This window comes from Coccinella septempunctata, chromosome 2 (genome assembly GCF_907165205.1).
Source record: "Coccinella septempunctata chromosome 2, icCocSept1.1, whole genome shotgun sequence".
In the NCBI taxonomy this organism is placed as follows: Eukaryota; Metazoa; Arthropoda; class Insecta; order Coleoptera; family Coccinellidae; genus Coccinella; species Coccinella septempunctata.
In genome coordinates this window covers 53932852-53959469 of record NC_058190.1, presented here as the reverse complement: position 1 = coordinate 53959469, position 26618 = coordinate 53932852, and the positions used below count along the sequence as shown (strand labels likewise).

At 37.1% G+C, this 26618-nt stretch overlaps 1 protein-coding gene across 1 annotated transcript in view; it reads right to left on the bottom strand.

Annotated features, from left to right (window-relative positions):
• LOC123307357 (orexin receptor type 1-like) overlaps positions 1 to 26618 on the bottom strand; it is a 58870-nt gene that overhangs the window by 17061 nt on the left and 15191 nt on the right. The window contains exons 3-5 of the mRNA XM_044889635.1: positions 24422 to 25036; positions 7900 to 8047; positions 2986 to 3213 (exon numbers count right to left, since the gene is read on the bottom strand). Coding sequence (XP_044745570.1) covers positions 2986 to 3213; positions 7900 to 8047; positions 24422 to 25018 — 973 coding nt within the window. The 5' untranslated portion in view covers positions 25019 to 25036. The remainder of the gene's footprint in view (positions 1 to 2985; positions 3214 to 7899; positions 8048 to 24421; positions 25037 to 26618) is intronic.

Below are 26618 nucleotides of genomic sequence, written 5' to 3'. Positions count from 1 at the left end.
TTCTATTGGGAGACCCAAAAAAGTGGTGGCATTTGAGAATTTTATGTTTGAGTGAATTAATGCGAAAAGTTTACTACAGGATTTTCGATGAATATCATCGTAGAATGAGTTCCCGGAAATTGATTTTTCTATAATAGTTTTCATTTGACTTGTCCTATACATTGTAAATGTCTTAGGGTACCAATAAATACCTAATTATTATTATTATATCAATGTATTAAGATGAACAGCCACAAATACGCGCCAGTTGTTCTGTTAATTGTTTATTCATGTGAAATTTTTGTTCAAAGGTGAAGTTCATCTTGACTTGAAACTTCCTTTAATTCCTTATCCTTATATTGATGCAAGATGATTTTTGTTGAAGAATTTAACATTCTTGTAATTATCTGTTAATTCCTTCGGGAGATACCCATTCCCAACCACTGCATCATATGTATTTCATCTTCGGGTTAATATTTTTGAAATCTACAACTGATGTAACGTATTCAAACTTTAGCCAAAGAAGATAACGAACATTAACTCTCCTCAAGCTAGTGCATATTATGATATTATACTGATCTCTTGTATTTTCCATGCAAAGAACTGGATTTGGTATGCCTTCAATCAGTTTGTATAAATTTCAATTATGTTCGTCACATATTTTCCGAAGAGATTCGACATTGTGATAAAATACGTAATAACAGAAACTTTTACGTAGAACGGGCAACATAGCGTTGATTTAAAACCCAAAAATGTTTTGACAAGCGTCATAACCCCACATTTTCGTACTATACATAGTGAAATGTGTCAAATTTCCATGGCCAACCGACTGCTAAAATAAAAGTGAATGGAGTATAGTGTCATAAATTTAGCTAGTTATTGTGAAGGTAATTTTATGTTTCCAGGGGTGGCACAGTTCATTATGAAAACTTAAAATGGCTATATCTTTTTATCAGGGCCGAATCGGAAAAAATGCTATAGGACAAGAGCGTTTCTTTTGACCTAATAAAGAATCTTTTCAAAGACTCACCCTGCGCATCTAGAAATTAACGTCTGTAAACAAGTTACTAGTCAATAACAATTCCAAACGAGAAGAAAAAGTAAAATAGAGCAAACTTCTTGAAAGTTTCCGTTACAGTGAACACGGGCGACTCATTCAATTCATTTTCCCGAACGGCGCAATAAAAAATGAATGGCCCCTTTTCAAATCGGACCTAGAGGGGCATATCGGTTCAACTTTTTTTCCGGGAATCATTCGATTACGTAATTCCGTCAAAGGAATGACTCTGTCGGAACGGACCGATGCACGTTTTTTCATCAGAGCCAACTTTATGCATTTAAATGAAACCGGCCCTACAGCCACTTCCTGTTCCGCTGTACTCCATAAGCCTACTCGAATTAAACGCTATCTAGAGTCACGTGCCCCCTCCCCCCTTCGGTTGCGGTCCACTCAGGAAGAGGATTCGAAAAATTTGAAATTTAAATTTCCAGGAGTTGACAAGAAGGGATAAGGAACTACCACCCCCTATCGAAGGGAATATGAGAGACGAGAAGCGTGTGAAATCTCGCTGAAAACGCCGCACAATTTGTTTAAAAGACGGGTTCATTAAACCGAAGAGACTCGCCTAAAGTTTTGAACAAATACGTGCACAAACTTCAATAATGACGAAGAGTTTAGTCCAAGTTCCATTAGATGTTCTGAGTGCGCCCCAGGCTCACTGCTGATCTTAGCCGTTTTGGGCGATAATTCGAAAACCAAATTAGGGGCGGCAGCTTTCGGAAAACCTCGTACATGCTCATTCACTCATGCTCGTACAATGTCGCATTAAACTTCCTGATTATACGAGGAAATATTGAAAAATTCTTAGCCTACTGCTGGTATGTTCAATTCCATCGCACTGTGTTTTTCTTCGAATTTGAAAGTGAAAACACGGAAAACCAGAAAATAATGTAAGTTCTAGAAAGTTGTTTTTATGTACGTACTGTATGTCACGTAATTTTAAGTCACGCTCTATGTTTGTGATATTCTGTATTGTTCGTTCCAGAGCCCTGAAGATGGTCTAAATATAGACCGAAACTGTCGGCATTTTATTGAGTTGGTTTTCTTTAAACCCTTCTAGACCTTTAAGCCCATCATCAATTCAATTAATAAACAGAGGTCATTTACTACATACTTACAAAATTTCAATGTCAAAATATTTTATTACTCAACGTATTCTCCTCTTAATTGGATACATTTATTACAGCGAACCTGCAACGTCTCTAGATCTTTCAAAAAAATGTTTCTTCTTGCTCTGTAAAACAGACCTACACAGCTTTTATTACCTCCTCGTTGAGAGAAAATTTACGACCTTTTAAACTTTTTTTCAGTTGAGGAAAGAGATGATAGTCGGATGGACCCAAATCTGGTGAATAAGGGAGGTGTTCTAAGAATTCAAACCCTAAATCACGAATTTTTTGCATGGCAACATGAGATTTGTAAGCAGGGGCCTTGTCCTGCAAAAACAAAACACCTTTGGATAGCTTTCCGCGTCTTTTCTCTTTAATTTTTTTCCCGTAGAGTGGTCAGTAAAGTCGAATAGTAATCTCGGGTTATTGTTCTACCCTTATCCAAAAAATCAATCATGATAACTCCATGGCAATCCCAAAAAACTGAAGCAAGATCATTTCCAGCAGATTTTTGGACACGAAACTTCTTAGGTCTTGGAGAACCAGAGTGTCGCCATTCCATCGATTGTTGCTTTGTTTCTGGATCGTAAAAATGTACCCAAGTCTCATCCACAGTAACAATTCGGTTTAATAAGTCTACATCGTTTTCAAATCGAGCACAAATCGAACGCGATGCTTCTATCCTTGCACGCTTTTGGTCAACATTCAAACATTTGGTGATCCATTTTACAGAAATTTTTCTCATGTCCAAATTGACGTGAACTATATGATAAACAACGCGTTCGTATAAAATATTCAGTGGTTCAGATATACCTATACTAAGTATAAGAATCTTACCTATAACTTGATGTGGAATAGTACCAGACTTCCACAACACCTTTATGATCTGGATGTAGGCCACTGACATGAAAAGAAGCGGAAACGCATAGGAAAAAATCATCCTGACGATGGTGAAATAAGTGTCTGTTTGTATGGACCAACTGGGTTTGCACTGCGTGAAATAAACGGTCTCGAAGCCCAAGCCTTCCCTTGGTTTAGTGGTCGAGTAAATCATCTCTGGCAGTGCTGAAACAAAAGAAATATCTTCGATAACACGATGAAAATCCATCTTGAACAACACTTAATAGAGTATAGCATATTTTCAAATCAATAAATCGAAAACTGTTCATTCAACAAAGAAAGTAAAACACTAAGTCACTCTCATCCCCATCAAAATCACCTATTCAATGAATAACGGAAAATAAATGTGTTATTTCTCTAATATTTTGGGAATAAAGGGAAAATAGAGACAAAGACTGCACCTGATTAATTTCCTCCGTTTACCCAACAAGGTTTGCATTTAATTTCCGTCTAAATAAACCCGTCCCCGAAAACAAAGATGACAAGTAGCACTCTCTGGGCGTAGAAATGGGAGCCAGAGGCTGCGAATTTCCCGGTCAAAGAACCCCTCGCAACTGCGAACTTTTATCACCTGCCTGGCAGCGTAATTGATCAAGGCTGTAGTAAAATTAGAGCCGGAACACCTCTTAACCCAACAATTAAATCCATAATTTCCCGTCTTAATCATTATCTCTCATCTATGTTGGGAAACTTGAGAAAGGGACAAATTGCAGCACATCTCGCTGGATTGCAAAGCGATTGCTTTTCATCCAGATGAAATACTTACTGCTTCGGTGGGTTCGCATATAAGGAGAAATTTCATTTCGGCTAATTGAATTATTTGCAGGCAGTCCTTTATTTTGGCAGGATTCAAATTCCCAGTTCTCAATTCGTTAATTAATAGACATTGAAGTTCAAATACGAATAGTTGACTTTGGAACCAACGAGGTGCTCTGTAAGAGATAATTATTTACAGGGTTCTTGTTCTGGGTAACCCTAGACCACAAGCTTAGATATGTGGAATAAGCATATGTTGAAACTACTGCTAAGTGATGTGATAAGAGATTTAGTGGGCTGCAGAAGTCTATCCGTTGAGACTTGGGGCTCCAAATCATTGGATGTAGTTCATGATTGTGAGTCCAATAACAACCTATCGTATAGTAGTCTGGTTTTCTGAAGCAGAGCAGTCAAACATGAGAAAAATGCTCGACAACACACAGGCTTGCCTGTTTGTGCATCCCTGTAGCTATGAGCACTTGAGGTCATTACATATACTGCATTCACATTTACTTTAGCAGTCGCTTGACCATGAAATAATTTTCTCAAGTTTTTGTAACTAGAACGGAGTAAGGTTGGCACTCATGAAATGCCGTTAATGTCATAACGCCGTTGCCACAACTTATATCAATTAATATTACGAAAATGACGAAAGTGATAGAAAAAAGAGACAGGGTTTCAGGAAGTGCTATTTAGAATTCAGGTCCGCTCATTCGAATAGTTATATATACCTACCCTGATATTCTAAAATCCACAATACGTTAGACGGTAGCGAACATATTCAATGTAAGAGAATTTATATAATATTTCATCTGAATCTAAACCAATTATATTTCAGCTGAATATTTCCACAATCAGGAAGATTATGAATGAAGAGGATGACAAAGGATTTCCTTCTATTGGGAGACCCAAAAAAGTGGTGGCATTTGAGAAGTTTATGTTTGAGTGAATTAATGCGAAATGTTTACTACAGGATTTTCGATTAATGTCATCGTAGAAAAAGTTCCCAAAAATTGATTTTTCTATTTTTTATTTGACTTGTCCTATACATTGTAAATGTCATAAGGTACCAATAAACACCTAATTATTAATATTATATGAATGTATTAAGATGAACATCCACAAGTACGAGCCAGTTGTCCTGTTAATTGTTTATTCATGTGAAATTTTTGTTCAAAGGTGAAGTTCATCTTGACTTGAAACTTCCTTCAATTCCTTTTACTTATATTGATGCAAGATGATTTTTGTTGAATAATTTAACATTCTTGTAATTATCTGTCAATTCCTTCGAGAGATGCCCATTCCCAACCACTGCATCATATGCATTTCATCTTCAGGTTAATATTTTTAAAATCTACAACTGATGTAACGTATTCAAACTTTAGCTAAAGAAGATAACGAATATTAACACTCCTCAAGCTAGTGCATATTATGATAATATACTGATCTCTTGTATTTTCCATGCTAATATCTGGATTTGGTATGCCTTCAATCAGTTTGTATAAACTTCAATTATGTTCGTCACATATTTTCCGAAGAGATTCGACATTGTGATAAAATACGTAATAACAGAAACTTTTACGTAGAACGGGCAACATAGCGTTGATTTAAGACCTAAAAATGCTTTGACAATCTTCATAACCCCACATTGTCGTACTATACAGAGTGAAATGTGTCAAATTTCCTTGGCCTACCGAGTGCTAAAATAAAAGTGAATGGAGTATACCTAATGATGTTATGATTGAAAAATAAAGCATTCAGAAGAACCTAAACACGATCCTATGTAACATATCTAATGGGAGGCACCTTAAGGTAGCAGTAGAATGTGAACCTCTTAGCAAAAACTATAACCAAAGAGCAAAGTTACTGTTTGCTATAACCAATTCCGATCGATATTTGAGCCTTGTAAAGATGAAGGATGAAAAACGTTTGAGAGCTCTGCAAAAAAATCCCAGCTTCTTTCAGAGGCAGTTCACCACATGGTTATGCCAGAGAAGGACTTCAACAAGTCGTAACAAGCCTCCATGCTTCTTTCTATCAATTGACAACAGATTTGTGTTTTCATAGATAAACAGCATGACTATGAGATTATAGAAGCCCACGATCAGTGAGACATTATGGCAGTAATTATGTTTTTGTTATTCACTTATACGTTTTCGCTTTCGCACAAACTATGCATTTCTTCTTTTAATTTCATTTTCCTTTGGTCTTCTTTTCGTTTAACTTGTGCCATTTGAGTTTTAACCGACATCGTTTATTCAATCAACATAAAAACGTAGCCAGATTATGTAAACGTAGTTTTCAATCCATAAGTCTCTGAAATGTCTCCCCGGAAAGGTTACAGTCCATTAAAACCGAATACTTTCAGGAAACATCCTATCATTTACGGCAGTTATTTTCTTATACGACCTTATATCACGTTTATCCAAGATATCGTTAACCTACAGCCAAGTATCTATACATATTACACTATCTGCATCCCGATAATCCAGCTGAGTAGTATAGTTACAATGAAAACTACCGTTTGCCAGCTATAAAACTCTAATATTTGTTAAAGTTCTTCGATTACATGATCTAATTTTGAACGTATGCTAAGCTTTTACCATTTTGTGATGGTCAGATAGGACAGAAACTGTCGAAACGAACGAAATACATTATTATCTCAACACATATCACATTCATCCGGATGAAAACATCTTTGACGAAAAATTGCCCGGTTAATTAGTTTCCAGGAAATTAACTGTACCTCCTCAGACTCAGATTCACTTACAGTGGTCCTCAATCACTGTCATGCAGCATCTCGTTCATTATACGCGTCATTCTGTTCCCTTTTTCTATGCCACAAGTAGAACGCTTCCGTGGTTGAAGACAATGGGTGGTTGAAGTGGCTGTGTACGGTCGTGTCTACAAAGACAGATTATTGAATCTCTAACGAGGAAATGTCGAACAGGCCTGTCCTTGTTCGGAATCTAATAAACCTGATCCGAACTGGATATTATCGATGCCCTACGGAGTTTGCAGCTAGCAGTGCTGCAAACATGTAAACTGGAATAGGCCACAGGATTCTCCTTCTTTCACTCTCAAGACATGTCACAAATACGGTTTAGATTCTCGAAATTTGTCAACAAAGCACTCCTGGGAACTCATAAGAGCGTCAAATGATACAGTGACAGATAAAGTTTGTGGTTCAAATATTATTCTCTGAACCAGCTACTCAGAATCAGAGTCAGAGAAGCTTTACTGCGTTCCCAACTAAGGACGAACCAAAAGTATTCATAAATTGGAGTAGGTATACGTTTTTCGTAGAATAAATGATGAGTTCGCAATACAGAAATCGTCCATATTCACAAACGGAACCGCGGTGATTTTTTTTATACACGCACGTCATTACCATTCGAATCCGAATATTTTTAACAGGTGACGTAACCTTCAATTCCGACCATAGAGTCTAATATGCCTGTATTACCCTTGGGGGTCTGACTGGTTTCAGACTGAACGAAATTGCACGGGCATGTCGAAACTTTTCGCATTTATATTGGAAAATCGGTTTATGCGATAAACCTGGGCCAATCAATGCGTTCACGTGCACGCTCAATCAACAATGTAATTGAACCAATAAGGGCACGTGACAGGTGCTTATAGTTTCGAGCTGCTATAGGTCCGGATTTGGAATGAAATTGCGGTAGGAAGCGAGTGGGTGGGGGAGTTTCTCCAACAGAAAAAAATAAGCAAGAATCGGTTTGGTTTTCTACACCGTACGTGCCAAAATTGTGGGGTAAATCATATTTAATATGTTAGGAAAATAAATATGAAAAAAGGTATACTTTACTGATTTTCCCATGTAAAGTTTATGGGAAGCTTAAGGTCTCCAATCCTGTATCTAAGACCATTTACTATCACTGATTGCATCGTTATAATCCGAAAGAATTGTTATCTAGTTGTCATCATTTCTGTGACATTATATAAAAACAACTTTTTCGTCGAAAATTTGAATTTTTTAAAGAAAAGCTTATCCCTTCATTGTGAACCAACCTGTATAACGTTATCCACATTTTTATCGCGATCAATATTTTAAAATCAGTGGTGTTTACTTACAGGTCGAAAGTGACAGCATCCAGATGATGCCGATGGCGGTTTTGGCCCTTCCTGTAGTCGATTTGAATTTCAAAGGGAAGCAAATAGCGTACCAGCGATCTATGGAAATGAAGGTGAGGGTGAGGACGCTCACCGTCACGGAGACGCTCTAGAAAAGAAAAGTACGTCAATTATGGCAAACTCGATGAAACATGCAATATCTGAACGTTCATAGAGGTTCAAAAACTTATATTTCTTGGCGAATTCACCAATTTGCAACCCGTTTGGACATTTGTGTTTTTTTTTTCAGGTGATGAATGAACCTTCTTGAGAAGACTTCATGAGTTTGGATATTCTCACTTTATTTTATTGATAGAGTAACTCAGTAAGTCCATGCCATGAGGTCTGGAATATGTAATTATTCAATGTTTGAAGACAGCGGGTAACTATACGAGGATATATTGAAAAATTCTTAGCCTACTATAGAACCAAACAAAATTTCAATGTCGAAATATTTTAATACTCTTAATTGAATACATTTATTACATCGAACATGCAACGTCTCTAGACCTTTGAAAAAAAATATTACTTCTTGCTCTGCAAACCAGACCTCCACAGCTTTTATTACCTCCTCGTTGGAAGAAAATTTACGACCTTTGAAAATTTTTTTCAGTTGAGGAAAGAGATGATAGTCGGATGGAGACAAATCTGGTGAATTAGGGGGGTGTTCTAGTAATTGAAACACTAAATCACGAATTTCTTGCATGGCAACATGAGATTTCTGTGCAGGGGCGTTGTCCTGCAAAACTAGAACACCTTTGAATAGCTTTCCGCGTCTTTTCTCTTTAATTTTTTCCCGTAGAGTGGTCAGTAATGTCGAATAGTAATCTCCGGTTATTGTTCTACCCTTATCCAAAAAATCAATCATGATTACGCCATGGCACTCCCAAAAAACTGAAGCAAGAACTTTTCCAGCAGATTTTTGGACACGAAACTTCTTAGGTCTTGGAGAACCAGAGTGTCGCCATTCCATCGATTGTTGCTTTGTTTCTGGATCGTAGAAATGTACCCAAGTCTCATCCATAGTAACAATTCGGTTTAAGAAGTCTACATCGTTTTCAAATCGAGCACAGATGGAACCCGAACATTTTCATACAAATATCAAGTCCTGTTTTGATCATAACACATCGAAATTACCCGTATGAAGGTACGGCTCCTTCATCAGTTTGCAACTCCAATTCTACAGACTGTCCGGATATTAATGCAACAAAATTTGGTCACAGAATCTCGGGACAAAATCAGCAGACTACCATTTTCGATTTTTGCCAGGAAGCGCCATCTTTCGGTCTGTGCTTTTTATCTCAGAATACCGTCATATGAAAATCACTAAAATCGGTAGACAGGAGTTTTATGATATGCGAAATCTCATCCATTATGAGGATGAACCCCCTCAAGACACTTTTTTCTAGGTTACAATAGTATTGGATACACAATACCAACAATTCCTTGCAAATAGATAGCACTATGAGATTTCTATGAGAAAACTCCTTCGTGCCAAATTCAGCGTATCACCAGGTTTTAAAACAAGAATGAAAGACTATTTTTAGGGGCAAAATCAAATAGGGGTTTCCTAATTTTGTTCAGAAAATCTGTGAGAGTAAAATTTTGGTTTTTGTTCAGAGAAAAAGGAAAACGACTTTTTCCAATCGAAATTTTCAACAAAGGAACTGAATTTTAGCCGTAGGTATTTGTGAATTTGTTACTAACTCAGCCTCAACGTTTATTCGGGTGATTTCAGGATATTTATGTCCATTCAGCTCTGTCAAGGGGTATTTTCCTCTATTTCCGGCTGATGCAAGTTCATTTATATGCTCACCATCCAATCGGCCAAGACATGGCCTTATCAATGGTCCACAGCTTTGGGTTATTGAGTTAACTGAACCTTATACATCTTCAGACCCAAATCCGGTGTGAATTCGTTTCCGAAGGGCCTAAGAAAGGCGTGAACTATACAAACCTAGATTTACCTCCCCTCTTCAGAGCCAATATTCGCGTGTAGTCTTGCACGACAGCCACAATTTCGATTTTTCACATCACTAACTCGACTGAATAGCACCAGTTTCGCAATATCTGCTCAAGAAGAGCTTCAGGACAAAACTTTCAACTTTATGAACAGTTTCAGCAGAATTTCGAACATTTTATAGTGAATCTCAGCATTTCTATTCGTTGTCAAAGCTGTCATCCTTACGTTTTCACTAGTGGGTTAGTTTTGAGTTCTCATCTGTCCAAAAAATATGGACCCTCCAACTAGAAAACCCATTCAAACTGCCATTCGCATGGCGTACGTGTTGTCTGGATTACATAAGTATATTGCACCAAGCCCAGTAGTCGTTTCGTACTGCAATGCAAATTATTAGCAAAGAGGTTACTCTTTGTTATTAGAGAGTTGAAGTGCAGCCATGAACGTAAACGTTAACGTTATAATTGACATCTACGCATGCTCATTCGTCAGTTTTTAACGTTAACGTTAGCGTCAGCTTTACGGCCTACGTAAACTAGCGGTCTCCCAGAGACTATCCCAGAGACTTTCTCTATAGGGATGGGCGAAAAATATCGATATATCGAAATATCGATATTTTTTAAAAAAATAATCGATAAATATCGTCGATATTTCGAATTCCGATACTATCGACTATCGATATTTATTTCGAAGTATCAAATTTCGATATTTTTCCATGTGTCGCACATCGTTGATCTGATATGTTTAGTATGTAGTATAACGACCACGACAATGAAATGAGTGGTGTATTGGGTTAACTTAGTTCAATCCTTCGTATCTACGCATTGAACTCTATGGGTTCCCATAGAGTTCAATATATCTACGGTATGGGTAGATCATTGTTACGCTTTGTGACAGTAGTTCTAAACGAAAAGAAAAGGAGTGCACGTGCAATTTGCACTTAAAATAGTAATTGATATCAGTTTTGTATTTCAAATAATAAAAATATTGATAACACTTAGAAATCTGTGCTTCATTCCGAATATTTTAATAAAGCTCATGGGTAACCACAAATTTGGTATATATCGTTAAACAGATATATTCAAATAATAAAAATATTGATAACACTTCCAAATCTGTGTTTCATCCCGAATATTCTAATATATCGATATATCGAAATATCGATATTTTTTTACGATATATATCGATACTGTCGAGAAATATCGATACAATATATATCGATATTTTTTTCACGTTTGCCCATCCCTATTTCTCTATGCGGTCTCCCACGTATACCTTAAACATCGACGTACGTTAACCGAACGTTAAACGAGTAGCACCGATGACTTGCGAATGGCCGAATTTTGATTGTTAAATGCAATTCTCGATAACCTCAAACTGTCATTGTTTACATTTCTTGTGTATTTTCTCATAATGAACGAAAATTATAGGAAATCAGCAGTGACTTGAAAGTTATCAAAAGGATTAAGTTAAATTACTTTGTTATCAGACTATATTCAGTACATAAGGAAATAGCTGAATCTACACTGCAATTCTCATGTCATCTCACATGAATATATGAATAAAATACTTCCAAGCTGAAAATTCTCTTTATTAGGCATATAAATCATTAGAACATCAATATTCCAAATGTTATTCCAGCTGTCGAAGCTCAATATTAGATAAAAGAGAGTTCACGCGAAACGAAAGCAAAATCAAATTGATAGGTTATGTTTAACGTCTGACGTTTCATGATGGCAGCTTCAACTCAAATTTCATCACAACACGTAAACGTTATATCTGACGTTATTTGTCACGTTAACGTTTACGTTCAGGCTAACGTTCTGTGCGCACTTCAACTCTCTATTACCTTCACGGTTCGTATCTACGCATCGTAGATGCCAAAAGCCGTTTTCATGGGGTGACTTACGCCGAAATAACTCTGTCTATATTGCGACCAAATTTGCGATTCTAATTCGGGTCTGGATTCATGAACGGGTGGAGGGACGACCCGTGAATATTCCGTAGGGTTTTCGCCAGAAATTTCCTATGCTTTGCCTTGCGATGGACGAATTAATCCGTGTGCATGGTATTGAAACCAAAAATCTGTTTATTGCACGAAAACTTACCATCCACTACTCTTTACTATAGGGTAATTAAACGGACCAATGAAATTTATCAAAATTATTCATAGAATTTGTCACCATTAGTTGGATTTGAGCACTGTCTTGCCTGGCGTAATAATTAGTGACCAAATGCACCAATGGCAATGACTGTTGGTTCACGAAATAACTTCACAAGCACTTTTTATTCGACGTCTCCATTCTTCCACAGTCTCTATCTGTTCCTCACGAACCACCAAGGTTTTCAAACCTTAAATCTCAAGGATTTAGATGAGGAAAGTTTGCATGACAACAAATTAACCCTATCCACCTATTTGGGGACACATTATTTGAGAAGTCTCGATCATTTCGTTGATATTATCTAAGAAGGACTTCCAACCTCCAACTAACCACTTCTCTGTCTAATATTGACATTTTCTATTCATTGAGGTTGAAGGAAATGTAAGAAGATTTCACTTAACATTCGTGAGGACTGCTAATAGGAAGAATGGCCCAATAAACATACCACAGACAAGACCAATCCAAACATTCAAGGAAATTTGACAGAGGAAGGGTTTTCTGTTAACCAAACTAAGATGTTATGGAAAATTTTCACCCCATTTCTTGGAAATGAGTCTTAAATGCTGAAGAGATTTGCATTGTTCAAGGCCACAGACAAAAATCTGTTGATGGAGTATAATCTCCCAAACACAATATTTGTATACCATTTTATAGTGGTAGGTTCTTGACTCAGTGAATTATATAAATCAGAGTTAATCTTGGTACCTAGCAGTCCAGTATTCCAAAATCCACAAAATTTCTCTCGAATTCAGGAGGTTAAAGCTCCCCATATTGAATGTTTTATATAGATGATTTTTGGTGAAATGATTTATTTCTTTAAATTGTACCCCCTGTCAAAAGGAAATCTTCATGTTAGAAAACACGACGTATGAAATTACCTTCTTGTTAACTCCATCCATGTGTAGAAATGAGAATTACTCGAATTACGTGAAAAACATTTCCTATTGGCCTTCCACGTGCGAGACTGTTGGGACCTGCATCTTTCCGATATTCTCCATTGTATCTAGTTGTTTTCCGTCGAATTCTCACACGTTACAACAAAGAAAGCCATCGAGTTTCCACGTTCGAGCATTTGTGGTTTCACTTGTTTCGTCTATTGGGGCTTCGACAGCTTCCTCCCTTGGGAAAGCCCAAACGTCTCGCTCTTAAGTGTGAGCATTCCATTATTCATGAAGGATTTTCCATTAAGGATACCTATTCTCATTAATCAAACTCATTTTTATGCACTTTTCTTGATATGTGAGCTCTTTTTGATGTAAGAATAGTGTACAGAGTGTAATTTCAGAAATATTCGACCTTTCCAAGCATATTCGCTTGTCTTTGATTTAGTGAGTTCATAAGAGAATCCTGTTTAATAAATGTTAGTCATCCCAGGCGTTATTTATTAACGTTGACTAGTTGCTTCCTACAAATAAGAAATGAGGAATGTAATAATCCCCTGTTACTAGGACAAATGCCCGGAAAACAGGACATGTTTACCCTTCCGTGAGTATTTCAAAGGAATAACAAGGGAACCCGACAATTTCGAAGTGCAAATAAGTCCTTTCTCATCTCGCTACGATTTTATGATGACTAGAAATGTACCCTCTTCACGAGGTAGTCCGCCTGCTGAAAAATTGATGAGCCAGAGTTGGGAGAATGCGGTAATCTCTGAACAAGATAGCGGCGGTTTTCCATTTTTCAAGACGTTTGCATTCGCACATCAGGTGAGTGTTTTCTTTCTGACACCGAGCATCCCAAATTCTGGGGTGAATTTTATCCGGTCTTAAGATCGTTCGTCAAGACGGCTAAAGTACAGAAGAACCTCGAATGGAAACAGTTACATTCTTCCATTTGCACAGGCAAATGGAAGTTGCATCGGACATCCTGTGGATGCATTATAAGGATATACGAGGATGTATTGATATCTAGTTAGCCAAGACCAGTTCCATGCATACAAGAAATATTGCGTTACCATAGCAACGAACAATAACTCATTAGAAGTGTCAGTGTGGAGTTTGAGATCAAAAAAGTAAACCAGAGTTACGCAATGAATTGAAAGAAAGATTTCCACCGAAATTGTGAAAATCGAAAAATTGAAGTATCCAGCCATCATCAAATACCTGTATTTAAAAGGGTTAAGAGGTGAGCAGATTTACGTAGATATGCTTAATACCCTTGTTGATCAATGTCCTTCGTATGCGACCGTGGAAAATTGGACTGCAAGCTTCAAAAGAGGTAAATTTTTTCATTACAGATAGTGACCGATCGGGAAGGCCAGTTCTGTGTCAAACCCCGAAAATATCGATGCTGTTCAAGACATGATTTTATCAGATCGTCGAATAGGGCTAAGACGGATATCTGAAGCACTGAATATTCCATACGAACGCGTTCATCATATAGTTCACGTCAATTTGGACATGAGAAAAATTGCTGCAAAATAGATCCCCAACTATTTGAATGTTGTCCATAAGCGTGCAAGGGTAAACACATCGCTTTCGATCTCTGCTCGATTTGAAAACGATGTAGACTTGTTAAACCGAATTGTTACTATGGATGGGACTTGGGTTCTACGATCCCGAAACAAAGCAACAATCGATGGAATGGCGACACTCTGATTCTCCAAGACCTAAGAAGTATCGTGTCCAGAAATCTGCAGAAAAAGTTCTTGCTTCATTTTTTTGGGATTGCCATGGAGTAATCATCATTGATTTTTTTGGATAAGGGCAGCACAATAACCGGAGATTACTATTCGACATTACTGACCACTCTGTGGGAAAAAATTAGAGAGAAAAGACGCGTAAAGCTATTCAAAGGTGTTTTGTTTTTGCAGAACAACGCCCCTGCACACAAATCTCATGTTGCCATGCAAAAAATTCGTGATTTCGTGTTTGAATTACTAGAACACCCCCCTTATTCACCAGATTTGGCTCCATCCGACTGTCATCACAATCTCTGCTAAGTCTGTGTGCTTGATGGTAGTCAACGGCGAGAACAGCACTGATGGAGAGCACAAAATGTTGTCAATTTCAATGAAAAACTCCTTATAGTTCCCTTAATGTCTGCATCATCTATAATTATGATCGAAAAAATCCATTTCGAATCAGGAGTTCAATTTATATTATTGTCTCATAACTTCAATGATCAACATCATAAATTAGGGATGCTAATAACGTCCACCAGAATCCAGTAAAATGGAATGGCTCGTATTCGGAATAGAGAACACATGGACTCGAAATGAATCACTATCAAAATAGATGATAATGTTGCAAGAATTCCAATTTAGGAACGGTGGTAACAATGTTCGTATGCGTAGAGCACAGCCATCACTGAGAAAATGCCACTATTTCTTTCTGCGCTTGTAATATATGACTCTCTTCTTCATTAAGAAGAGTGTTGGTGATTCAACTTCAACAATAAGTAAAATTGCATTCTATATACCTTCCTCGTACCGTTAACTGTAATTAAGTCGTTCTACGTATGTCGCTCATATAGGTTCACTTGGCAGTGGCTGAACTTGATGTAACATTAACTGTAGAGCAGCGAAAATTACAAACTCCGTTATATTTTTTGTGGTTGCCGCTTGAAAAGTTTAGTTTGATCTACACGGAATGTTCATTTTCCCACATTTGCATCATGAGCGCTTGTCATTTTCCGTTCAGCCAACCAGATGACATACATTACCCTTTCCTTAGGCAATCAAAACAGAAATCTGGGAATGCTAAGAGGGCAGACGTTCTCCACAATGTTCTCAAATCTAATTTATTGGTCCAGAGTAAACGATCAGAACAGTGAATACCGCTACATAAGAGTAGGTACGTGAAAATGCAAAATTATAGTACTTTGAAAATAACAATGGCACATTTTGTATTCTTCTGAAATTTTGACCTAACACTGATGTATATTCTGATATTCGCGAAATATAAAATTATCTCATCGATCTAAACTAGCGTCTGGGTACTTCGACACGATAAAGTGCGGACCATTTGAATGTCTCCTGCAATAACGAACAAGTCAAGTTTTGATTGATGTTTCGAAGGCTGAGTGAGCTGAGTCCCTGAGTGTTTGGTATTGAATTTATGAACTTAGAACGTCTGAATATATATGCGGTAATGCACATTTGATGAACTGGTTCAACTGTAGAACTGCGTCGCAGTGAGGGAAATAGGAGGGCTAATGAAATGAAAACATTGATCATTAGACCTATCCCGAATACCGTTCTGTTTTCAGGATAAAATCCCATGAAAGTTTTCCTTGATAGAATCAAAATATAGATAGCAGTTGCAAATGAATAAATGGCGCTCGTGATAAGGTTTAACTATGAAGCAAAGCGACGATGTATTGTGGAATATACAGGGTGTCCCGTAAAGACCACGTCAAACGAAAACGGAATGTAGATCAGAATGTGCTCTACCTGATATAAAAAAATCGTTCAGAAGAAAGTCTCACAGTTTTCGAGATATTTGATGTTTTATGAAAAATTGAATTTTTTCACTTAAAATGCTTTCTCTCTTGCGGGAGCTACAATTAAATACTTTTCGAATCAGTTTTTTTTCCGTAAATTTTGTTGAATGCTTACTTCAATTCATGCAATGAAAAATACCACAAAATATCATACAGGGATTCTAAAAAAAAAAATCAAAATTCATGTTCTGAAGGTTTTTTTGTGCTGAATTCTATTTGACGTAGTATAAAAAAAAGACACTAGACCTTTTCTGCATATGACGTTGAAAAGTTCCCTATTTTGTGAGGATTCCGAAAAAGTAAAATACAGGTGATAACCTGCTTCACGAAAAAAGATATTTGAATGTTTATCGAAAATGGAGCATTTTTGTGAAAACCTGAGTTTTTCACCTTTTCCATAAATACTTTCATTTTGCACTTCCTGCTTAAAATAATCAATCAACAAATCAATAAAATGTTATTAAGATGCTAATTCACTGACTGAGTTTTTTTATTTCTTTTTCTTTGCCTAAAGAACTCTCGAACATCGATATGATGTGATGCGATTCAATGATTGACCAGACTTAAATCCTCTGGATTTTTTTACTGAGGTTTTTTAAAAAATGAAATTCATTCGAATCCTATAAGAGATGAAGCACACCGCATTCGTATTTCAGCAGCCAAAATAGCGGGGAGAAGTTAGTATGGTTTGAAAAGGTCATTTCTCAATAAATGTAGGGCATGTATTAGCGAATGGGGCGGTCATTTTGAGCATTTGCTCTAATAAGTATCCTGATTTTTTATTATTGATATTTTTATAAAGTTTCTCCACAATAGATTTGTTGATGTTGAAGGTCCAGTGCGTTATTACATTATATCATTGCAATTAATGAATAATTTCATTTTATAAGCAATTTAAGGACTAACTGACGTTTTTCAAGAGAATTATTCAATATGTTACAGCAGAATCTGCAAAATGAAAGAATTTGTGGAAAAGGCGACAAAATCAGTTTTTCACAGAAATGCTCCATTTTCGATAAACAATCAAATATCTTTTTTCGTGAAGAATGTTATCACCTGTATTTTACCTTTTCGGAATCCTCACAAAATAGGTAACTTTTCAACGTAATATGCAGAAAAGGTCTAGTGTCTTTTTTTTATACCACGTCAGACAGAATCCAGCACAAAAAAACACTTCCTTCAGAACATAAATTTTAATTTTTTTTTTTCAGAATCCCTGTATAATATTTTGTGGTATTTTTCATTGCATGAATTGAAGTAATCATTCAACAAGATTTATGGAAAAAAAACTGATTCGAAAAGTATTTAATTGTAGCTCCCGCAAGAGAGAAAGCATTTTAAGTGAAAAAATTCAACTTTTTCATAAAACATCAAATATCTCGAAAACTGTGAGACTTTCTTATGAACGATTTTTTCACATCTGGTAGAGCACATTCTGATCTACTTTCCGTTTTCGTTTGACGTGGTCTTTACGGGACACCCTATATAATATTTTTCAATTAGCAAGCCACCTATTTGAGTGGCTTTAGGGGAGCGGCGATGAAAGCACATCAACAATTCAATCTAAGTCTATTTACCAATTCTATCCAACAAAAACTCAGACAGCTACTCTGTCAGCGATTGGTGAGAATTACTATCAACCGAGCATTGTGGGAAGGGATTTCGTTCAATAGGCTGTTGGCCTAATTAGAGCAGATTCTAGGTCCCAACAGATTCCATTCATCAACCAGGACCCAACTATCTTCGAGGCACATCGAATAATACATCTTCAGGACAAAGGGTTAGAATGACAGATCGGCATCACCCAACTAATTGATGCGAATTTGACGTGGAATCGCTTCAGGTTCGAATATCCATTTTGTCATGTGTCGTTTGACGAGCTGTTCACGCAGGAAATGGAATAGAAAAATCGAGAATACTATACTACATTCAAGTTTATTTTAGCAGTCCGTTAGCCATGAAATAATTTTCTTAAGTTTTTGTAACTAGAACGGAGTAAGGTTGGCACTCATTAAATGTCGTTAATGTCATAACGCCGTTGCCACAACTTATATTGATTAATTTCACGAAAATGCTGAAAGTGATTGAAAAAAGAGGCAGGGTTTCAGGAAGGGCTATTCAGAATTCAGGTCAGGTTATTCAAATAGTTATACCCCGATATTCTAAAATCCACAATACGTCAGACGGTAGCGAACATATTTCAATGTAAGTGAATTTATATAATGTTTCATCTGAATCTAAACGACTTATATTTCAGCTGAATATTTCCACAATCAGAAAGATTGTGAATCAAGAGGATGACAAAGAATTTCCTTCTATTGGGACACCCAAAAAAGTGGTGGCATTTGGGAATTTTATGTTTGAGTGAATTAATGCGAAAAGTTTACTACAGGATTTTCGTAGGTCATCGTAGAATAAGTTCCCGAAAATTTATTTTTGTTCAAAGTCGAAGTTCATCTTGACTTGAAACTTCCTTTTATTCCTTTAACTTACATTGATGCAAGATGATTTTTGTTGAAGAATTTAACATTCTTGTAATTATCTGTTAATTCCTTCGGGAGATACCCATTCCCAACTACTGCAACATATGCATTTCATCTTCGGGTTAATATTTTTGAAATCTACAACTGATGTAACGTATTCAAACTTTAGCCAAAGAAGATAACGAACATTAACTTTCCTCAAGCTAGTGCATATTATGATACTATACTGATCTCTTGTATTTTCCATGCAAATAACTGGATTTGGTATGACTTCAATCAGTTTGTATAAACTTCAATTATGTTCGTCACGTATTTTCTGAAGAGATTCGACATAAATACGTAATAACAGAAAATTTTACGTAGAACGGGCAACATAGCGTTGATTTAAAACCCAAAAATGTTCTGACAAGCGCTTAACCCCACATTTTCGTACTATAAAGAGTGAAATGTGTCAAATTTCCATGGCCAACCGACTGCTAAAATAAAAGTGAATGGAGTATACAAACCTGGACCAAAAAAATTGACAGTAAATTTTTTCACAAAATTCATTTTTGAATAACTTTTTAAGGTGTGCATCGATTTTGATGATTTTGTTGTCTATTTGTAGCTTATTTCATCTAGTTTATGACATGATGTCGAGTCTGCAGGAATTTCAATTGAATTTGATGGTATACAGGCCAATACAGGGTAGAACCGAAAGTTGCAATTTCCTCTAAATTTCTAAGCACCCTGTGGAGGTAATTAGGTAATTATAATGACGCAATGGTGGGTCTTTGAAGGAGCTTTTGGAGCCTGATCTTCTCTTAACATTTTCCTGTTATCTAACATATTCAGCACGGCTTAAAACAAGGTTTTTGTACTTCCAATACTCATGAAACTCCAAGTCACATCTGTGCTAATTTTTCGAGAATTCTCAAATGAGCATCCTCCCCAGTCTCCATCCCAGCTCATCGGGCTTATCCCAACTCATCTATTCGAATAAGAATCTCTAATTTCGCTAAAAATTAAACGGCCGTGTCGTCGCAGATGCTATCGCAAGTTTCTCCTCAACATCGTCGTCCAAATTGTCCAACTTTCAGCGATGATTTTCCTGGTCGGAAAGGAGGTCGTCGGGGTTCCGATTAAATCTAATTAGTATGCCTTCTAGCCTGCGTATCCGCCTGCTCCGTGATGTACAGGAAACGACAGCTACCCTGATTTGCGTGGAGTGAATTTTATATCTCACGGGGCAGGGTGATTCATGATGACGGATGGACCTGATAAACTTGACGACTCCCCTGTTGTGAGAAGTCGCAAGCGAGAAAAGTTTCTTCGGAGAACTGGGGAGATGGGACCGGAGTCAAAAAATGGGGTTTAGATTATGTTAGGGATATTCTTGAGAGTTTCATTTCGAACTACAGATTCCCGTTTGGTCACAGCCTCTTTATTAGATTCTGTGAACGTAATACACTGCGCAAAAAAATTAACGCACATTATGGAAATCTCAAATTTATTCTACAACTGAAAGTGTTCTCAATGCTAATTATTTTTATCAGAATCATGCATGCACATGTTATCCACTTTCAACGGTTTCCTTCAATACAGATGTGTTTTCCCAGCAGGAATAAAAAAAGATGATATTATCAGATTTTGAATGTATTGGCTCCATTCTAAAATCAATTGTTCTCGATCAATTCTAGTTTGATTTTCGTTTGATTTTCTACACTCGATCGCTATGCAACGCGAAACACGCAATTTGACCCAAGAGGAATGTGCCCAAGCGGTAGTTTTGCGAGAAGAAGGGTGTACATACACAAGAATTGCAGAAAGGTTTGGAGTTTCCCATACAAGTGTGTCCAGAATGTTGCAGCGATTTAGGGAGACAGGTATGAATGTCCGAAGACCAGTACAGGGTAGACCACGGGTAACAACTGCCATTCAAGAACGTCACTTGAGAGTTTCTTCGTTGAGACAACGGTTTGCAACCGCTCGCCTCCTTCAAATTCAGCTTGAGCAAACTCATGAGGTGCAAATTAGCACTCAGACAATAAGAAATCGCCTCAGAAAATATGATTTAAGGCCTCGTGTCGCGGCAAGAGGCCCAGCTCTTACCCCAGCCCATCGAAGGGCGCGTTTGGATTTTGCGAGAAAGCATATCCATTGGGAAGAGGCCGATTGGGAAAGAGTTCTCTTCACAGATGAGTCTAGATTCTGCCTCTACCATTGTGATCGACGTTCCCTTGTATACAGACGTCCACATGAAAGATATGCTCAGTGCAATTTCCTGAATACTAGTGGTTTCGGGGAAGTATCGATTATGGTATGGGGTGGAATATTTTTGACTGCTCGCACAGACCTAGTGGTCGTTGATAATGGAGCTATGAATGCTGATAAGTATATAAGGAACATTCTTGAAGAGCATGTAGTGCCATTTGCCCCATACATTGGGGAAAATTTCATTTTTATGGACGATAATGCCAAACCCCATCGTGCGCGCATCGTTCAGGAGTACCTTGAAGAGGTTGAAGTCTCTCGAATGGAATGGTCAGCAAGAAGTCCAGATCTCAATCCGATTGAGCAGGTTTGGGATAACCTCAATAGAAGGCTGAGAAGTTCAGAAAATCATCCAGCTACTCTTAATGACTTAGGAATCCAACTCGGAAAAATCAGGGAAGGATTAGATCAGAACATTTTAAGATCACTCATTTTGAGTATGAACCGTCGTTTTTTTTGCGCAGTGTATATTAATAAATAGAACTCTATTGATCCATTCAGACATATACACGATCACAAATCCACACAAAAGGAAAAAGAAGGTCTACACCGAAGAAAGAATGCACACACGTTGCTGTCACTCAGATGTTTACTTACCTAACCTTGCTCAGTGTTCCCTATATACACTGAGCAAGTTAGCGTTTCTGGTCTTATAGTTGTGATAATGGAGTTTTTCTCCATCAGTTCACAACCAGATTTCATATATTCCAACAAATTAAAAATGGAGACTCAAGCGTAGCTGAAAATTGAGTGAAACACAAAATGCTGGAAAAGGGGGGTCACTTAAAAATTCGTCAAGACCGAACGCTTGCACCGAAGTCGATGATATCTCGAGATTTATTACCAGAGAAAGTTGCTTTTTCAGACCATGTATCACTTTGATCTTCAAGACGATTTTTCTGGCAGATACGGCTATCGAAATTTGACCTTCGAAAAATTCCCATTATTGTTAATTAAAAGCAATTCGTAATCACATTGAAAACTAGCCTATAAAATCCATATATCCATATATATACCGGTGCTTCGTAATACGTACTCTGGTGAATCTGATGGTAACAACGACAACGTCTTACCTACCGGTCTGTTTCATTCTAGTAGGCTACGGTCGATGTTGACAGATTGTTCTGACCAATGTAATATCACCTTCGAATTATGAATACGAGTTCCTTCAAAACAAAAAGGAATTCTTCCAATACCTCGCGTAGAGCCTGTTTTATTCCATTTCAACATCGATCTCAAATGTACACGGAAGGTGGATGATTATTAGGTCCCATTTGGAGGGTACCTACACAAATTATACTTCGTCCAACCGCCAAACTTTACACTGAAATGGAAGCTTTATTTCACTCAATAAACCCTTTAGGTCAGGTCGTAAAAAAGTCTGTGCGACAGGATTATTGGACATTATCCTTATCTCCGCCTCCCCTCCAGAAGAGTTAAGGTTGAACAACACTAATAACTCGCCGATCCCTAGAGAGCCTTCCTAATAGAGAAACTCTGCAGGTAATCAAGAAGTATAGGATCAATTTACGTATTTTTCACGAAATCAACGATTTCGATTTCCCTGGAGTTCTCACTTCGCTGCTCCTAAAAAGTTTTTTCCTCTTTGACCTGACAGTCCTCGAGAACTCTGAAGGTTGTGCTGAACAAAATCGCCTTAATTTGAATAAACAATAAAATATTACACGGCTTTTTTTTATTCAGTAATACGCAGGATATTTCATAGTTGGGAAGCCCTTCGGAAAATGTGGGATTTACTGGAGCGTGTCAGATTAATGAAAGGGACCAAGTGGAGTCTAAGTCTTTGATTCGTACAGATATTTTAACAGTAGATTCTTGAGGTCGAAAGAAACACTTTTTTTCTTTACCAATTTTTCCGAATCAGTTTGGTTTAAAAGATACAGGCTGTTGAAAAACCATCTTTTTATAGTTCTATCTCGCAAACGGATTCATCGAATGAAATGAATTTCGGAAAATAGTTTTTCATTTATTTGATGAATCTTTTTCGAATACAAGATATCACCCACATCTTCCAGTTTTCTCATTATGCCCAATAGGTATCCTAAAAATACCAAAAATTCAAAGAACCCAACTCTTGAAACTGAGATGGACGCTATCTCATGAATATTCGTTGGGTAGAATGAAGTATTCTTCATATTTTCTCGTATAATGCTCCGTTTTCGATAAATTTGCAGTTCAAAAATTAAAAAGTATGTTTGAAATTCGAAAAATTGGGTACTTTGGTTGAATGCAACCTTGTTTCTCCATTTGTGGCATAGCTCCTTATGAAAACTTGAAATGGCTATAAATCTTTCTATCAGGGCAGAATTGGAAAAAATAGTATAGGAAAGTGTTTCTTTTGACCTCAAGAATCTACTGTTAAAAAATTTTTATGAGTCAAAGACTCCCCCTGTATAATTCTAGTTTCAATCAAAGTTTCTTTTTCTAGCTCCATTTCAAGGGTATATCTTCGAAAATACGTACTCATAGAGTTCGCACAAAAATGTGAATGATTCACCTCGAAATTTTCGGTAATTCTGAATGTTGGACTGAAAAATATAACATGAAAGGACTCCTAAACGCTCCGTTCTTTTTGCCATCAATAAAAGTTCCGAATCGGAGTCCTTCCCTGGGGGATGTTAAGGAAGAGACAACAAAAAACCAATAGAATTAACAACTGAATCTGTTGAATTCGTAACAGATCGCCAAAACTCCTCGCATCAAAGGAGATCGAGAACGACATTCCTTTTATCACGTTTTTCTCTGCATTCCCGACGGAGATAGAAAGAATTACTTCTCATAAATAGGGGGATGAGAGCATGTCCCAGAACTCCATCTTCAATTTGTCTTCTTGTGGTGTAACATGCCAACGCATTATGTCAGAAGCGGAAAATACCTACTTCCATTACCGGATAATCTGGTGATTTTTTTCGATCGGGGTGTTTTCTCTCTAACGTTTAGAATGATGAGAATTCCACAGAGAGTTTTCTGCGCCAGTATTAAATCACAATTGTATGTTTGACTGTGTGTAATTTGATGGAAAAAGTAATTTGTTTCAACAATCAAATATTTGTGCAACCAGTTACGAAAAATAGTGTTTCATACAGGAAATTTTGGGATAATCTGGAGTTTTTAAGGGTTTTACTGGATGGAAGTGGAAGAGTATACATGAGACCACTCACCTGAAAATAGAGCACAGTCTTACACATGATCACTCCAAAAAACCACGTCATAGTCACGTCCCAAACCACCGAAGGCGGCAAACAGAACAATATCACCAAAAAGTCAGCGACCGCAAGATTCACGATGAAATAATTCGTTACGGTCCTCATCGTATGGTTCCTGTACACGGCCACGCATACCAGAAAGTTACCCACTATGCCTACGATGAACACTATGCCGTGGAAAAAGATCAAGAACCAAGTCCACGTCTTCGGGAAGATGTATTGCTCGATCTCCTCCAAGTTGTACGTGTAGTTGTAATTGCCACCGTCTGATGTGTCATTCTGGTCCTGGATGACCCCAACTGCAGATCCCTCTGAACTGTCCAGATAGTCCTGTAGGACTAGATCGTAATCTTGATCTGTTGGCTGGTCGGACGGGTTGGTCTCGTCACCTGAGTTCGTGTACGTCCTGTATAGTGAATAGGAGTGGTCGTCTTTCACTCTTTGAACGTCTTTGTGGCTGTCGGAGTGAAGAATGGTTTCAGCAACCACTGAGCTGGATAGAAACCACAAGAGAGGTAATTTTCGAGGTTCAAATCTCATGACAGCATTCATTAGAGCATTCCCATTTCAATCTGGAAAGAAAAAAATATTTAATCATATGAAAATTCTAATATACTGTTTCCCATCAAGAACAGTACTGGTACTGACCTCACCTCCATTTCAAATCGTTTACTCATTTAACCATTCTATTGAAAATATTCGTTATTATTTTTCATTTTCTTCATTATTCATTCATTATGATGTTGAAAGTTTTACCTACATCCTGAAGATGTTTTCCTGACGCTTGGGATGTTTTATGAAAATCATCTCATTTTGTCTTCATTAGTTTAACTCTACTTCGTATTTTCCAAGCAAAGCAGGTGATATAGGCAAATATTCATTTACCGTAGCTGCACGAAAATTAGAAATTTATAGTAGATTTTCGTCGACAACCTAATTTCCTTTCATTTCTTCAATGCAACGAGCAAATTAGTCCGGGTAAATATTCGTTTCGGTTTTCGGTCAAGAAATATGCAGCCATTATATTCACAAACCTTTTGATTCCGGTGGTAATAATTATAGAATTTAATGAGGCTCCAGTTCATTCCTAAGAATCATGATTTTCGAAATACCCAACGTGAAAAGTATTGGTCTGTGATGGCCAATTTACGATCTCTTACTTGAAAGAATTACTTACTGTTTATTCAATTGTTGTTCTGATTGAATTCGACAACAAATAAAAGGAGGACTTTCAATGATTCAGAATTCTCAAATAATTCGTCAGTTATGCTCCTGTCATCTCAACTTATCTTGAACCATAGTATTGTCTATAAAAGGTGTTGGTCAATAAGTGCGTCAAACATCAGGACCTAGATTCTGCATGAAAAAATAATGACAGTTTGCTACATAGCTTCTGTCTGAAAATACTTCGTTTTTCTAGATACGAGGTTTTAAAGTTTTCCTTCAGATCGCTTACAAACCAGTTGAGATATGCCAATGAAATTTGGTAGGTATGTTATAAGGGGGCATTTTTTGCATGCAATTAAGAATTTTATGATCATCATTGACCTCTGAAGATGAATGGCGACTATCATGGAAATATCAAAGATTGAAAATGTAAAATGAAGAAGTAATCAAACGTCTATACGTAAAGTTCCAACTGAGTAACCTCAATCTTCAATTGCATCAAATTCGTTAGGTGTATACCTATTCGAAACGGAGTGCATATCAATTAAATTCACTTGACTTCATTTTCCGCAAACTTGATAACCTAATACCTGTCAGGATCTCAGACCCTTAGGTCTTGCGATGTAAACGTTTGAAAAGATTAGACGGAGAAAACGGTAATCAATACTTGGAAGTTCCATTTGGGATAACGCTAATCTGTACCTACTCCATTTGAAATTGGATAAGGAAATTCTTGCCTAAATTAAGGTATCTCGCTTCTGATTCAGAGGTAGGTAAGGGTCATTCTCACTGAAACTCAGAGCTCCTCAATTGATTAAAACTTGTTTGAAAAGGTAAATGCGAGGGTTTTGAAAACTCCAATGGGATCTTGAGGATTCTCTTGGTGCAATCTTCGATAGCATTTGGCAAATACAGGACAGCACAAAAAAATATAGTATTTATGGAAAGATTTCTGACATTTCGTGCTTATTCGTTCAATGACTTC